This window comes from Crocodylus porosus, unplaced genomic scaffold, assembly GCF_001723895.1.
Source record: "Crocodylus porosus isolate Cpor-Errol unplaced genomic scaffold, CroPor_comp1, whole genome shotgun sequence".
Taxonomy (NCBI): Eukaryota; Metazoa; Chordata; order Crocodylia; family Crocodylidae; genus Crocodylus; species Crocodylus porosus.
In genome coordinates, this window is record NW_017728886.1 from 184,625,422 (window position 1) to 184,640,978 (window position 15,557).

A 15,557-nucleotide genomic window follows, 5' to 3' on the forward strand; every position below is an offset into this window, starting at 1 on the left:
TGGCATATGCATGCAGTGGCTCAAACTAGAAGCCCAGGAGCACTAGAGCAACCCTCCCTCCCACAGGGAAGCTGAGCTGAGGAGGGGGTCTGGCCAAGTCCCAGCAGGCCTGCCCCAACAGCTCTCTGACAGCTGGGAGCAATTTGGGCACACAGGGTTACCCAGCCCCAGAAGAACTCTTCCCCCTCCTCCCTTTCCCCCACTGCCATGGGGCTGGTAGGGGGACCCACACTCACACAGGGAAGCCCCACGCTGGACTCTGTGGGGAAGCAGGGGGTGGGGCTCCCTTCACTCCCAACAGAGTGCTGGGACTGCAGCTGGGAAGACAGCAGGCCCCAGTGTGGAGCTTCTCCTGCTGCCAGGACTGGAGCTACAGGTGCGGGGAGCAGAGCCTAGGGAATAAGGCAGGCTCCACTCCCTCCTCCATGCAATGCTGGCTGGAGCCACGCCTGTACCAGGCACGAGCACCCTGATGTCCTTGCTTGCTGCTGCTGCCAGGCAGTGGAGGCTGCACACCATGTGGGGAGTGTGTGGAGGTCTCTACACCCACACCCTGCCCAGCTGAGCTCTGAGCTCCCTCTGGGGAGAGGAGGAAGAGGGGGAAGAGTTCTCCAAGGCATGGAACAGCCTGCCCCTGCTCTGGGGCTAGTGGGCATCATTGCATGAAACCCTGCCCTTCCCAGCCCTGGGGCCGGAGGGGGAAGGGGAGGAAGACTCCCATCCAGCACCTCACAGAGCCCTCCTCCCCACCCTGGGAAGAAGAGGAGGGGGAAGAGTCCCCCCAAGCATGGAACAGAGCCCCTCTCCCAACCCTGTGGGACAACCAAACCAGCATGGCCCTGTTAAGGTGAAGGGAGCAGGGAGAAGGATTAATTCCTCTCTCTACCACTTCCCTGCAGCCAGGGTCTGGCAGCTCCAGGGGCCACTGCTGCAGCCCCCTCCCCTTTACTCCCCAGCAAACAGGCTGATCTCAGCTGTGGTGGGGGAAGAGGGAAAGAATTAACCTCTCTTCCCTGCCCACTTTGCCGTAACAGGGCTATGCCCACCGGTGTCTCCACTAGAGCTGATCCCTGCTCCCGGCTATGGAGCAGGGAGGGCTAGCTCTTCTGTGGGGCTCAAAGATTGAATGTCATGGAATGCCATGACCAACCCTCTGGAGTTAGGCATGATGTGCCAAGCCACCCATTTTGGCTCATGCTCCATCCTGAGCAACCTGAGTGGCTATGGAGTCTGGCCCACATGGGACCGGAGCACCAAGCAGTGTGTGTGGCCCAGCCACTTCCCTAGACTTAATTCTGTCATCCGTAATTCTAGAGAAACATACTAATTGAGCAACATCTGCATCTGTCTGCCTTTCTGTGGTCACAGTACCAGAGTTTTTTTTTGTTACAAACAAGTGTTTTATACTGTTAAGACTCTTTTCACAGCCTGACTTTCAAAATACCATAGACAAAAGTAGAGAGATAAATAAGTACCTATAGATAAGGGCAGGCATACTTTTCATTATAAGAGATGCTAATGTAGATGCTTATGTGTTGTAAACTTAAGCACGTTCAGTTATTCATAGGATCATAGCCTACTCTTGAATCAGAATTCATACATATTCAGTACTCTAAACAATAAGTATGAAAACATTGCCCATTTAACTACAATCCCTCTTCCTCCCTGTTTTGCATGGATAGTATGACACGCATTTAAATGACATTATTCCTTTTACTTATGTTACACAGGGCCCAAAGTTCATTCAGAGCACAGGATAGATCTGCTCTGGTATGAATGAGTGGTGCGCAAAGATGTTTGTATGCTTTATTAAGCATACTGTGATTCACTCCCAAGAGCATATTGCCTGTAGATCTCTGCCTCACCTGTTGTAGAAATTGAAACTTGCAGTGACAGGGCAGGGATCCACAAGAAGAAACCAAACAAAACAAAAAAGTTTGAGCATGTTCACAGGTATAGTGGAAATCATTAAATTTTATTGCAAGAACAGAGTCCTATTTTGTTAACAATATAATTTGTAGAGGGAAGAAAAATGAAGTCATGTAACTTAATGGAGTCTTGCTTTATCAAGACACTTAAAAGACTCTAAAATTAATGTCTATAAAACCCAATACCAGTAACTTTGTAGCAAAAACAGTACTTGATAAACATGTAGGCTGTTACTCAAGCCCCATGAGAAGACAACGTGATGATGACATAGGAAACTTGAATTGTAATACTATTCCACATACTAGATCAAAAGCATCATTATCTCAAACTCTTCTTTAGTGACCAGTTATCTTTATTTTTGGAAGTGGATTAGTGATGACATTGCTATGGGCTCAGGCATGCAAGCTCAGCTGTTCATACATATATGGTCTCTTTGGATGTTCCTGTTCATAACCTTATGTTGCTATGGTATTGTGCCTATGCAGAAGTCAACTGCAGTAGAGGTACCAGGCAAAAGTGAACTTCGTAGAACATCATGCAATACTAGGACATCTCTGAAACCTCTTCTTCACTATTAAAATCTTCTAGTTGAGATTTTTCTCTCTATAACTTGTACATTAAAAGATTATGCATGGTGTAGCAAAGAAAAATGAAACAAAGTTTATACACAGTGGCATCTTCATATTTCAACAGGCTCCATAGAAATGTAGAAAAAAAAGTTTGTCAAAATGTGGCTTATACAAAACCCATGCTGTGATGCCATACTCATCTCCCTCAAGACCACTGCAAAACCCAAAGATGTGTATTCTAAGAAATGAGGAGAAGTACTAAGCTTCATTGGATCCTATGCTCTTCCAGTGCACCACAGAACCTTCACAAATGTTTGTTTTACTTAAGGCAGAAGTTTCCAAATCAAGGAGTGCTGAACAAAAGAAAAGAAATCCAAAAGGACTGTGCCTGACACTTTAAATTGAAACATCCCAAGAACTAAGGTGCAAGAGATTCAAGTGCTGACAGCATAGAGGGACCATCAAAAGTCATTATGATACATCCATTATTAAGTGGCTGAGATAAAGCAGGTAGCTACTGGCATGCATAAACAAAGCCAAGTGGTCTGTGTTTCATGACGTGACATCATATATGGACTTACACAAAAACTTATGGGACAACTTGAACATAGAGCATAAGTGGTTTATTTTGTATCTGTTGTTACAGCTTCAATATTATATAGCTATCTTTCAATAGCTTACGTTGTTTCTTAAAGAGCTACGTTATTGGTCCCCCTTCCATCCGCAACCTGGATAGGCCAAGATCTTAAGTACAGCGTTGCGTTTTAGACTTCATCCTCCCAATAGCTACCACAGCACTCTAGCTAGCATTGTTCCTAAGCACATCTTCTTAGAACATCTGTAAGATTTCAGCAATAACACATTTTTCTGAAAGGCCATTTACTGAATATGCAATCCCAGTACCTCCTTTTTTTACAGTACTCTGATCATAGGAACACTACCATGGAGGGCAGGGGGAACAAATCTACGAGAGCAAAGGCAAAGGATTTAAAAGGAAAGTCACCACAAGGACTGGTTTTAATTAAAACATTGAAGGAGAGAATGAAAGACTGCCCAAGGGTCAAATAAAAAAAACTTTAGGAATTGCTATGCTAAAAATGTGAGTTAGATTAGAAATCAACTTTACATATATATACATAAAGTAGCTGTGAATAGGAACAGCATTTCATAGTGCAGTTTTCATCTTAAAAAGATCCCTTCTACTTTTACTGAAAACCCATCAGAATAAGAATCTAGAAAAAAAACGGAAATCCCATGTTCTTTAACTTTTGTTTAACATCATATCCAAGTCCCAGTTCTTTCAGGTAAGCACAAGGAATCCCATTCCCAAACTCTGAAAGCTCCTGCTTAAAACTAATTGCACTGTTTGCCCCAAAGAATATTGGAATGCTCCAGCTGCAAAGGAAGCCAACAGGACTGCATAGCAGCAATATTTGTAATTTTTTTAAACATAGCCTTGGGTAATGGCAGCATAGAAATTTCAGTCTGGAACAAGCTCTTTTTGAGGGTACTAGTTGCAATGGAGCACAGATATATTAATATATGCCTAGCTTGTATGTAGGCTACAAAAGCACAATGTTAGTCTTGCCTTCTATATTCCTGTTCACCAAATTAGTATTCTGCATACAAAAAAAAAATATTCCCAAGATCCTCAATAATTATAAGGAGGAAAATAAAAGATTACACCATTACAGTCATCTTCTCCAGCCATTCCACCTGAATACCATTTATGCCATTCCAATTTCCTTTCAGGGACTAAAACCATTACTTCTGTGAACTTAAGCAACATAATTTCAAAATCACACCTTCAGAGCACAAAGAAACAAAACAAGCTTTGTTTTACAAAATGCTATGAAGTAGTAGACTCACTGGGTCTTACCAGAAATAAAAAAGTTAGGTAACAATTCTTCATTTGTAAAAGCCTATTCAGTAATAATAAAATTGTCACCCTTCACAAAAGTTTGAGGTATTTTATTTATATAGTAATCTTTATTTCAAAATGGCATTTTTATTACAAAAATGTAAAAATCCAGCTAACCCAGAAACAGAGATCTTTCCCCCCCCCGGGGCTTCAAATTCAAACTTTGTCCCCAATCCTTTTCATTATAGGGGACAAAGGCCCCCCCCATTTCCAGTCTGATTACGCAGGTGCAATTTTGCTGGAATGGCCTGAAATAGATAAATACACGGAGATAGGCAAAAGCTGTAGCGCTAAATGCATGCAACAGGTTCTACCAGGAAAAAACCCTCAAAAGTAAACACAAGTGAAAACTAGAGATATTTGCACGTGCTTGGAATTTTGTTCAATCATCTTTGTCTTTTGCTCCATGTTTAAGGATGCGTGTGAATTCAATGTAATTGAAATTGCCCTTTTTATCAATTGGTGCCTCTCTGTATAGCTCATCAACTTCTTCATCTGTAAACCTGTCTCCCATTGTTGTCAGCAACTCTCTCAGGTAATCTTCTTGAATAAACCCTAGAATGCAATATACAAGGATTCAGGATGAAGCAGAAAAAGTTCTAAATGTGAACTTAGCGCACCAACACATAAAAAGGCAAGCAATGCCCCATAAGATGACATTTACAAGCCTATTTGCCCATTTACTCCATGGAGAGAAAAAAAAGATACAAAGCTATCAACATAAGCTTTCAGAAGGCTAGAACTAATGCTTTAGCTGCATTTAATAAAAGGCCAGATTATTTTAATTACTAAAAACTATATTGTAGTTACACAAGCGAAGCTAGTAGTCAAGTTTCAGGCTTCAGAGTCAAGCAACTACTCCCCTCATAGTTCAGGTAACAGTCATTTTGGGATGGTGAATGGTGTAATCCAGGAGTGTCAAACTCAACTGGCCACCTGGGCCAGTGGCGCAGGGGTTAACAAAGTCAACACACATCGCTAACTCTGTACCTGGGAATTTGGCAGCAAGTCCTATCCCCAAATTCCTGGCCCTTCCAGGCACCCTCTGGGCCAGGTGAAATGGTTCCATGTACCAGATTCAGCTCATGGACAGTATCTTTGACATCCCCGTCTAAGATCTACCTTATCTGGTGCATCCTGTCAAAAGGCCAGACCTTAAGACCTAGCCCACTCACCAAATGGATAAACTAAACAAGAATTCTGCTTAACCCGATACAAGAACTTGCTTGTATTAAGCACTTCCTAATTAAAACTATGAATGCCCAATCCAGCTCATACTGAATGGGAGCTGGATGGAGCTTAACTGGCAAGGCCAACATACATAAAATACAAGTACCAGTATATCTGCATTAGGCTTTTAAAGCAATTCAATGAAAGCCTAAGCCAGGAGTTCCCAAAGTCATAAAACATGAACTATCTACGACTGTTTAGACAAAAGCTGTTTTTTCACCTAAGATGATAAGAAGATTATAGAGATAGATATCTTCTTAGGTGAAAAAACAGTTTTCGCAGCTTTTAAAAACAGACCACATGGCAAGCATTTCATAGGCATGGTCTTACAGATCAGTTTGAAACAAGTACCCTATTCTTCATGTCAAGGGTGGCCAGTCTGTGGCAAGGGCTGCCTCTTCATGGGGCACACACCAATCAGGGAGCGGATAAGCAGCACAGAAACAAGTAGGGCAGTAAGCAGAGGAGATCAAACAGGATGCAGAGAGTAGGGAGCAAAAGTAGAGCAACAGAGTGGGCAGGGGAAGTGGGGGAAAAGAGGGAGTGGCACTCTGGGACAGTGTAGGGCTAACTTGTAGCATACCTGCCAGAAAGATGACTTCCCACTGCTTTAGATCACAATTTGTGACAGTAGTGCCCAACCTCCCAGCCCCATGACCTGGCTGTGCACTAGCCTGATCCAGCTGCACACTTGGATTTAGTCATGGAGTGACCGTGCACACTGGGGCTGGGCCACATATATTATCCAGCCTGCAGGGCTCCCTATGGACCCGGAAACTTACTGCTCCCCAGCTGCCAACTAATAATGCCACTACTTCCCCTACCCCCCAGCTTACCAAATCCACACAGAACCCCATTGGTCAGGTAACATGGTTCCATAGGCTGGAGGATGAATGCCATTGATTTATACTATTTTTAATAAAGATCTTATCCAATGAACCAGCTTAGATTTTAAACAATAGCATAAATTGTTTAAAATGATTTAATGATTTCAGCTGCATCAAAGATGATATATAACTATATATTCTTAATTGCAGAAGTCATTCCACCTGCTCACCTGTTGCTTCTTCATCAAAACAAGCAAAAGCATTTCTGATTACATCTTCTGGATCTGTACCATTTAACTTCTCTCCAAACATCGTAAGGAACATAGTGAAATTTATGGGGCCTGGAGCCTCATTCATCATAGCATCTAGGTATTCATCAGTTGGATTCTTCCCTACAAAGAAGACATTCATACTTTTTTTTATACATACACTCTGACTGTCAATTTATACGGTCAACTGTCAAAAGGCTTTTAACATTTCAAAGGTCATGCATTTGGCATTAACAATGTTTGCAATACAAGCATGCATTTTATAATGACTTATAAAATTATAATTTTATTATAATACAAGCAACATTTTATAATGGTCAATTCAGAGTGATATACTGAGCAGCTAAACAGAGAAAAACAGAACATTACCAAGAGAAGCAAGCATGTCATGCAAGTCTTCCTTGTCAATGAAACCATCTCTGTTCTGATCAATCATGTTAAATGCCTCTTTGAATTCCTGAATCTGCGACTGATCAAACATTGCAAATACATTGGAGGTTGCGCGCTGAGGGCGCTTTTTGGTGGTCTTCGTCTTTGCCCTTTTGCTAGACATCTTGGCTGTTGTTTCTAGGGAAGAAAAAAACCCCAGTGAATCAAGTATAGGGAACTGAAATTAGCATATTTAAGAAAAAGCAAGTGATTTTTTTTTTTTTTTTTAAAGAGACCTACAATACCTGGGTCTGTACTTCAGAACTTCACCCACGTCTAGCAAGGGTGAAACAAATTACTATATTTGACTCTGCTCACCTTGCTTGGATATAAGCAGGACAGCACCACAAGAAAAGCTACATAGGTACTACAGTTTCTTCTCCATAGTCATAACAAGTATTGATTTATTCTCTCCTCCTAATGAAGCAATCCCTTAATTAAAGGAATAATCGGGGGGGGTTAAAAAACTAGTTTCAAATACCATACAAGCCCAAACCTGGTTATTTCTGTAGTTTTAGAGCAAGTTTCCTGTATAGCAAAGGTGAAATACAGAAAACAGTGAAACTGGCATAAAACTGCTGTTGAATGAGCAAGTTGGGGTATCATTTTATCCGTTACATCACCTGGAAGTAAAACAATTTGAAGAGATGTAAGGATCTGAAGTTCATTGTGACTTCTGTTATAAAGACTTGTATAATTACTTTTCAAGCTAGTTTGTTAATAACACATAATCTAACTCATTAACTGAAATGTAATATTGAGGCCTTGAGGTGTTACAACTAGACCTACATCCTACATGGCTGGACCCCTGTGCCCCACTGATTTTAGGTTTTCCTATTTAGCAGAATCAGGGTCTCAAGTTTGCTAAAATAAAGAAATTTGAAGTAGAAAAGAGTATATATTTAAAGGAAAGCTTACCACATTTTAAGAGTTAATGAAGGTGTTTAGCTTGCTATTACTGCCTTTACTAAGCTTACATAACTTTTTTCATTACATTTGATCTGGGCAACACATAGCACTCAATCAAATCTCCACATGTATTATTAGTTGCACTCTTCATAAAGTAATGGGAGGAAAATTATTCTGGCAATTAGGAAAATAGAAGATAAAGCTAGTGCCAGGTGTAGTACTAACATGTTTCTTATCTAGTTTCAGAACGGACACTGTCAATATTAACCTTATTCCTCATTTATCACATTGAGAGTTAGTGATCCACAAGAGTACTAATTTAGTGTGTCACAACTCTGCAATATAACTAAACACAATTCTAGCACACATGCCACAAATTTGTTTGGTACTTAAATTAAGAGCTTGAGACCACGTGCTTTCATTTTAAAGTAACTTAAAATAGAAGATCATTATCACAGCCTTGTATTTACTAGCAACACAGATTCTGTTAAGCATCAATTTGATCATATATCGGGATGTTAACTTTTAAAAAGTATCTAATCTGAAACTGCATTTCTAAAAAGAGCTACTTAATGAGTCACAAAAAGCAGCCTTAGTGACTCCTTAAGCAGTTTAATTCACAAGGCTCCCTTGAGAAGTTGTCTATCCATATAAATGACAATTAAAAAGAAGACTGTAATCTTTGTCCATTTTAGACAGGAGCCAACATTAATTAGCTTTAATTAATACAGCAAAGTAATTAGCTGAGGCAAAAGAATCAGAATGAATGCACATATATAATCAGCCAGTTAGCTCAAAGAAATCACCAATCTTTCCCAAGACAACAAAACACATTTTACCTTCCATGTTTCAGTGTGCTTTACCACGCCTCTAGATGGTAAAAGGGGGACACTGCCTGGTTATATTCTTCCCTGTACATCTACAAATAGCATTACTGATTTCATCCACTGATTAATTCAACACTTTTAAAACCTACGTTCCATATACAACATTCTTCTGACACATAAAAACAACCTGTTATACCATGAACTAAAAATAACAAATGAAATGCAACATCACCCAGCAACAGTGAAGTCTCTTCATTCCACTTCCACAACTAATCTCCCTACAAGCACTCGGACTAAAACACTTTCCAATTAAAGTGTCAGGAAATCAGTTTCGTTGCTGAAGTCAGTCACAATTAGGTATTAAGTTGCTTTCAAGAGAAGAGAAAGACCTGAACTCAGTCTACTTCTGTTACCAAGCCAATACAAGAAATTCTTACAATTGGAAAGTTCATTCTAAAATTCTAAGACAGGTTATCATCAGGGATCCTAGTTTTCTGTTTAAAACCCCCCAAATTTTCTGATTAAAAAAACTCCAAAAATCTGCATTTTTCCATGCATAAAATTAAACACCATTATATGAATATCAGCTGAACACAATGTTTTATTGATATATTTACAATTTTAAAGCAATTTGGAAACCTACCAGTACATCAATAGTTTTCATTAAATAAATTCTAAGTACTTATATTTTGGCCTTTACTTTGAGTTTATTCATTTTTTTTTTTAATCACTGAAAATAGCTTCCCCTGCCCCCTTTGTTCACAAGGACATGGGTCCAACTGTGGCTGCTCCCCCGTTGCCCTCCCCTCCCCGCTCTTTGTGGTGCTGAGCAGCCCCGATAGGCCGATGCCCCTCACATAACATAACTGAATCCAACATCATTGAAATCAAAGTCTGATAGATTTACACATTCAACTTGTTAAAACAATAACATATATATAAAAACAACTAAAATAAGGCAACCTGCAGGCTGGAACCAAGCCAGCCTACAAAGGGAAAACCCACAGTTTCCCATTTTTCTGTGACAAACAGAAAACCTGTATCTGTATCCTTGGCTATCAGTTATAATGACAGCCAGCCTGCTTTCTTACTCAGTTTTTCAGTGTGCCCTGACATCTAGACAATATAAAGCAACACACCCAGCAAGTCCAGAGAAGCATGTAGAGCAAAAAAGTAACACACAAAATAAAGCTGTCTTATAAACTTGCTTCATCACTTTCAATACAGTAGGCAGAGATGTAATGGTAGTGAGGAACAAGGAAAACAGTAGCCTCAACTTTAAGTAGAGATTCAGGAGGTAATGAGTAAACAATGAATTTGCAGTTAAAAAAAAAAGTCTGAGCCAATTTAAATTGCATAAATAGATGTATTAAATTTCATAAGATGATAACCCTATTTAAAATAATTTGGGTGCTGCCAGCCATGAAGTACTATTCAATAAAGCCTCTTTACTAAAAAGGAGGTTAGAAAATGCTCAGAGAAGAAAAAAACAGAAGGAATTTAGTGAGCTAAAAAATGATCTTTAGAGGAAGAGTTTAAATGTTGGATGATTATAGCCAAGTGTAAACATAACTGAACAAAGGAACATAACTGAAACCAACTTCATTGTAAATCTATCAAAATTTGATTTCACATTCAACTTGTTAAAACAATATAAATATATGAAAACAGCTAAAATAAAGCAAGTTGGGGTTTCTGTAGAGGAGCTGGAACACTACACTGCACAGAACAGAAAAATAAACCTGTTGTCAGAACAAATGATTTTAAATGTGAAAAACCATACTTCTGATTACAGTAAGAGTAATAGCAGCAATCAACAATCCTCAACAACCCACACTGATTTGTCCACTAACTCCCATATCCTCATTTAACGTGAAGAGGCAAGCAATGCTATTTAAGGATAAAATAACATCTACCTTGTTGTTTCAGTCATCAGAAAATTTTACGTAATTTTACGTAAATGCCGACTCAAGTTTCCAAACATGTCATTTGTGATGATCTGTTTGTTCAAAACAAAGCCCTAACAAATTACTAGCTGAAGTATGTTTTGTAACAGCTTTGCCCAACAAATGTAAAAGCACTTCAAGACTAATAAAGGAATTCTAAGTATGGTATATCAACTGTTTACGCAACAGCAACATGAAAAAGGCCCCAATGCAGTGTCTTAGGTCCTGGACAATCATATTCCAAAATGACAGTACCCACCTTGGAAATAATAATAATAATAATAAAAAAAACTCAGTCTTATAAAAGCCATCCCTGTTCAGCTCCAAGATTCTTCTTTTCATTTTGCTATTTAGAGTGAAAAATATGTATTAATGTGAAACCATATTCAGAATTTGTATAAAAATTAAACCAGACTGGGTCTTTTACTATGCATAGTAACAGAGTGCAGATCTGCATGGTTTAGGCCTTCTTTATTTTGGAAACTGGGAAATGTTTACTATAAAGACCTTGCCCATGGGAAATTGCAGGCTTTCAGACAAACAGCATGTTTATTTAGGTAGGCTTTTTCATAAGTTTTGAAAACTGATGTGGAGAAATATGGATAATAAGTGAAATCATTGGGCTACAACAACAGCAGCAGCATAACTTTCTTACCAAGATTTAATTGTTATTGAACAATCAAAAAGCTACAACAATAGGCACCATAAATAATTACAGAAAGATACTTTCATTGCCGAAATTGGGTTAAAATAAAATAATCATTCTATTATGTACTTAGCTTAAGCTGTATCTGTTTCTTTCCCCAGAGTTGAGGGAAGGGCATTTTGTGCCTGAAAGCTTAGCTAGCCTCTCTCAACAATAAAACTGGTCCAATAAAATATTAGCTCCCCTCCCAAATCTTGCATCTTACAAGGGACACAGCTAACAATACCGTAAGACACAGTAAGCCTTCTTATATCTCTAGTTCTATGAGGAAATGGAAGTCAATCGTAATGACTAAGTAACTTATATAGAGGAAATAGGATAGCCGAAGCTTTTCATCTTCAAAACATTGGATGCACTAACCAAAAGTTATTGCCATCTGATGAACTGATATGCAGTGGAAAGCAGTTTAGTTTTTGGGAATGAGCACTTACATCATTAGAAAGCCTATCAAAATAAAAACAATGTGGACCTCCGCATACAGCCAAAGAAAAAATGTTGTATTTTAACATATGCATCAACATACTATTGGGAACCCGACTAAAATTGAGTGACATTTTTTCCTTTCATTTATTACTCTTAATCATCAAACCTTTGGGATTACCTTTCAGGATAGCTCATTCAGGCCCCTGATCATCCAGACTTACTCATTCATACTGGTTTCAGTGGGATATTGGGAGGATCATACATCTTTTTTTTACCTTTGTAGCAAGAACTAATAATTAAGGATGGATTCAATCTAAAAGATACTGGATATCTCCTGTTTTCAACAGGCACCTTAATATACATTCCCAACCCCATGTATAAGTTGCACCATAGCAGGACCCAAGTTTTTATCCTTAGTTGCTGCTTTTTGAGCTTTTGCTCTTATGCTGAATATCTCAGTTTGCTTTATTTTACAAGTGTAAAGAGGATGTTTGGATGCTGAACAGAATAACTAAAATATGGCTGCAGCCTTATCAACTCTGTTTGAGAATTGCTCCATAGAAATGAAGCATCGAGGACAGGCTGTGACCCATGGATTGTACTAAAAATAAGTTACCTGGGCATATATAGGTCTAACCTACTGAAGATAAGACATCTTTTGACTAGTTTATTCCATTACGATTCCTCCATATTTTTTGGTGTTAGGTATTTGCATAAATATTCACACCTGCTTTCCAATTATTTAGCTCTTCTGCCTGACAGCACGGCTATCCACATGCTAGGGAATGAATGCCAAAATCTGAAATATATTTGGCTGCAGCTGCTCTTTAGCATGACTAATGATCCAGGACAGCAGTGTTCAACCTTTTCTGCTGGCAGCCCAGATGGGCAGCACCCAGGCCATCAGCAAGCCAGATCTGGTTGATGGTCCCAGTCCAGCACAGGGCAGTTGTGCTGAGGAGGGCAGGGGGCATCCTGGCTCCAACATGTCCCCCCCCGGAATTGATCCATAGAAATGAAGCATCAATGAGGACAGGCTCTGACTCATGGACTGTACTAAAAATAAGTTACCTACGCAAGTGGGGGCAAGGCCCAGCCCCAACCCAGTCCCACAGGAAGGGGAGGGGGAGGGAGCAGGGCCCAGCCTCAACCCAGTCCCACAGTGAGGGGAAAGGAGAGGAGGCAAAGCCCAGCCCCAACCCAGCCCAGACAGGAAGGAGGGGGGTGGGGGGAGGGAAGGAGGAGAGGGCATGACCTGGCCCTAACCTGCTGTGCAGGGCTTGGGAATCTAGCAATGAGAGAAAGTGGCCAAAGCTATTGCTGCTGCTCCCTTGCCATCAAATTTCCCAATCTGCAGAGCCCTGTGGGCTGGATGCCTATGGCTCCATTGGTCACATTTGGCCTGCAGGCCAGAGACTGAACACCCCATATCCAGGATGCCTTACTAGAATGAAACCTGTACAACAACAAAAGGGATGCATTTGTTCTTTTCAAATTTTTTCACCACAAATTACCCTGCCTCCTACTCTGAATATCACTAGGTTTTTCCCTTCAATATAAAAATGTGACATTTCAGCCTGACAAGTCAGGAATCACCCACCCAGGCACGAAATTCCACTGCAGCACTGAGCCTCAAAGGAAAAAACATTCAGTGTGACTGTCAAAACACCCGACTTGCCCCAGGCAGATGCTGCAAGACCCATGCATTTGGAAAGTGGATGTGGGGCATTTCAAGCCTCCCTCCTCGTCTCCCTCTCTGTTATCAGTCTCTGAATTTATTCATTTCCTTATGCTGAAGAGTTAACGCCCAACCAGTATCACAAGAGCTCAAAGGCACCCTAAGACTTAGGCTGTTTGTGTAGGAGAACTCAACTCCCTGTGACATGTTGAGCGAACAGAGAGGCCAGTGGGAAGGGAAAACACAAGAAGAGGAGGAGGTCACTGGGCCCAAGTGGGCACCGGAAGAGGCCATTTCCTGCCAATCTCTTAGTCCCAGCACCTCCTGGTCAACCTCCTCCCCTGCATTTGTGACACGTCCAACCACGAGGAAGGCTTTGGCTGGGAGGACCTGTGGAGACTGCAGGGCAGCTTTCCTGCCCCTCCTCTGTTCACGTCTTGAAGCACAGTTTCACTGGGCAACGTCCCCTGGCTCCTTGGAGTCATCCGAGGGACAGCAGGCGCCACCTGGTGCTTGGCGACCCCCCTCAGTACACTCCCTCCAAACCTCCGGCCTTCACTCCTGTCCCCACTCTGCATTTAACACGTCCCGACAATTTGGTTTGTGGCATCCCCAGTGCCAATACCTCTATCAATGAGGGAGCGGGATCACTGCTCTGTAGACACCGGGCCGTGTTCCCCACACGCGCCGACCAGGCCTGGCCCACCCCTCCCGGCCACAGCCAAGCCCGCCACGCACCTCCGCAGGCAGGATGCCCCGGGGCACTCTCCCTTCCCATCTCGGGGCCGTCTCCCTGGGCAGCGCCCATGGCTCCCAGAACCCGCCCGCTGGGCTCTGCTCCGTGTCCCCCCTTCTTCCCTCCCCACCCGCCCCGCGCGCATTTCCCTCGTCCCAAGCAACCCCCTCAGCGCCTCCACCCCGACAAAGAGCAGCGCAAGGCCCCCGCCAGCACCCCCGGGCCTCACCCGACACCAGTAGCGAAGAAACAAGTCCAACCCCAAGGGCGAAGCCCGGCACTTCCGGAGCGCTTAGACAGGGCGCTACCACCGCCTGGCAGGTAGGGGAGGCGGGGATGGGCTGAACCATCCGCGAGACGGACACAAGCAGAGTGGAGAGGGGCAGGCGACTTCTTGATACGGCCCCTACCACCCGGCAATCCCGCCCGCGGGGAGTTAGTTCAGCCCCCCCCCCGGCTTCCATCCCCGCGGGGTGTTGGTACAGCCCAGTGCGCTCACCACATTCCAGCGAGGGGGGGCGGGGCGGGGTGGGGCGTGTGCGCAGGCAGCTGTGGTGTCCTTATAAGGGCATGGCGGGGGTTTCCTTTGCGTCATGGGTGGGGTTTGGGGTTAGTGGCTTCTGAGTTGGGCGGGAGCCTCCCAGTCCAGGTAGTGGTATTGCTCAGCCGTACCCCAGCCCCAGCCCTAGGCTCAGCTGTGGGCTCTCCCGCCCTCCTTGGAGTCCAACGGCCCCCGCTGCAGCCAGGGGTGGATCCGGGGCAGGGGGCCCTTTGATGTTTGCTGCCCCCTAGGCTTAAGGCAAGGCCTTGCAGTGGCAGCAGCATGTCTAGTCAGGAGTTGCTTGTCTTCCTGGCTTGTATGAGGGGTCCTGGCTTTCTATTATTTTTTTAAAAATCCCCCAATTTTCAGATTTAAAAAAAAGTAGCCCCGAATCCAGTTTTCCATGATTAACATGAAACACCACTAATATATAAATATTTATCTATTTTAGTGGTGAGTGGTGTTTCATGTTAATCATGGAAAACTGGATTCGGGGCTACTTTTTTTTAAATCTGAAAATTGGGGGATTTTTTTTTTTTATATGGGAGAAAACCAGGATCCCTGGTTATCATCTACCTGGTCTGTTGGGAGCTCTTCCTTCCACCTGTGATAACAGC

General features: G+C 42.3%; 1 protein-coding gene and 1 long non-coding RNA gene across 2 annotated transcripts in view; one reads left to right on the forward strand and one right to left on the reverse strand.

Annotated features, from left to right (window-relative positions):
• Positions 1-6,785, forward strand: part of LOC109317746 — a 14,413-nt gene extending 7,628 nt beyond the window's left edge. The window contains exon 2 of the long non-coding RNA XR_002103112.1: positions 6,687-6,785. This is a non-coding gene — a long non-coding RNA (uncharacterized LOC109317746). The remainder of the gene's footprint in view (positions 1-6,686) is intronic.
• LOC109317729 (myosin regulatory light chain 2, smooth muscle minor isoform) lies at positions 4,559-14,737 on the reverse strand. The gene is made up of 4 exons (XM_019546550.1): positions 14,629-14,737; positions 7,115-7,312; positions 6,707-6,868; positions 4,559-4,974 (listed from the first exon to the last, which is right to left on the reverse strand). Exons 2-4 carry the CDS (start codon positions 7,296-7,298, stop codon positions 4,802-4,804), a joined length of 519 nt encoding a protein of 172 aa, XP_019402095.1. The 5' UTR covers positions 7,299-7,312; positions 14,629-14,737; the 3' UTR covers positions 4,559-4,801.
• Between the last annotated feature and the right edge of the window lie 820 nt (positions 14,738-15,557).

Bases quoted from the DNA above. Each gene is read 5' to 3' on its own strand.
- LOC109317729 (XM_019546550.1), bottom strand. From the start codon at position 7,298: ATGTCTAGCAAAAGGGCAAAGACGAAGACCACCAAAAAGCGCCCTCAG. The intron at 6,869-7,114 runs GTAATGTTCTGT...TCTTCTTTGTAG, and splicing joins TGACATGCTTGCTTCTCTTG to GGAAGAATCCAACTGATGAA. The intron at 4,975-6,706 runs GTGAGCAGGTGG...ATTGCATTCTAG, and splicing joins TTTTGATGAAGAAGCAACAG to GGTTTATTCAAGAAGATTAC.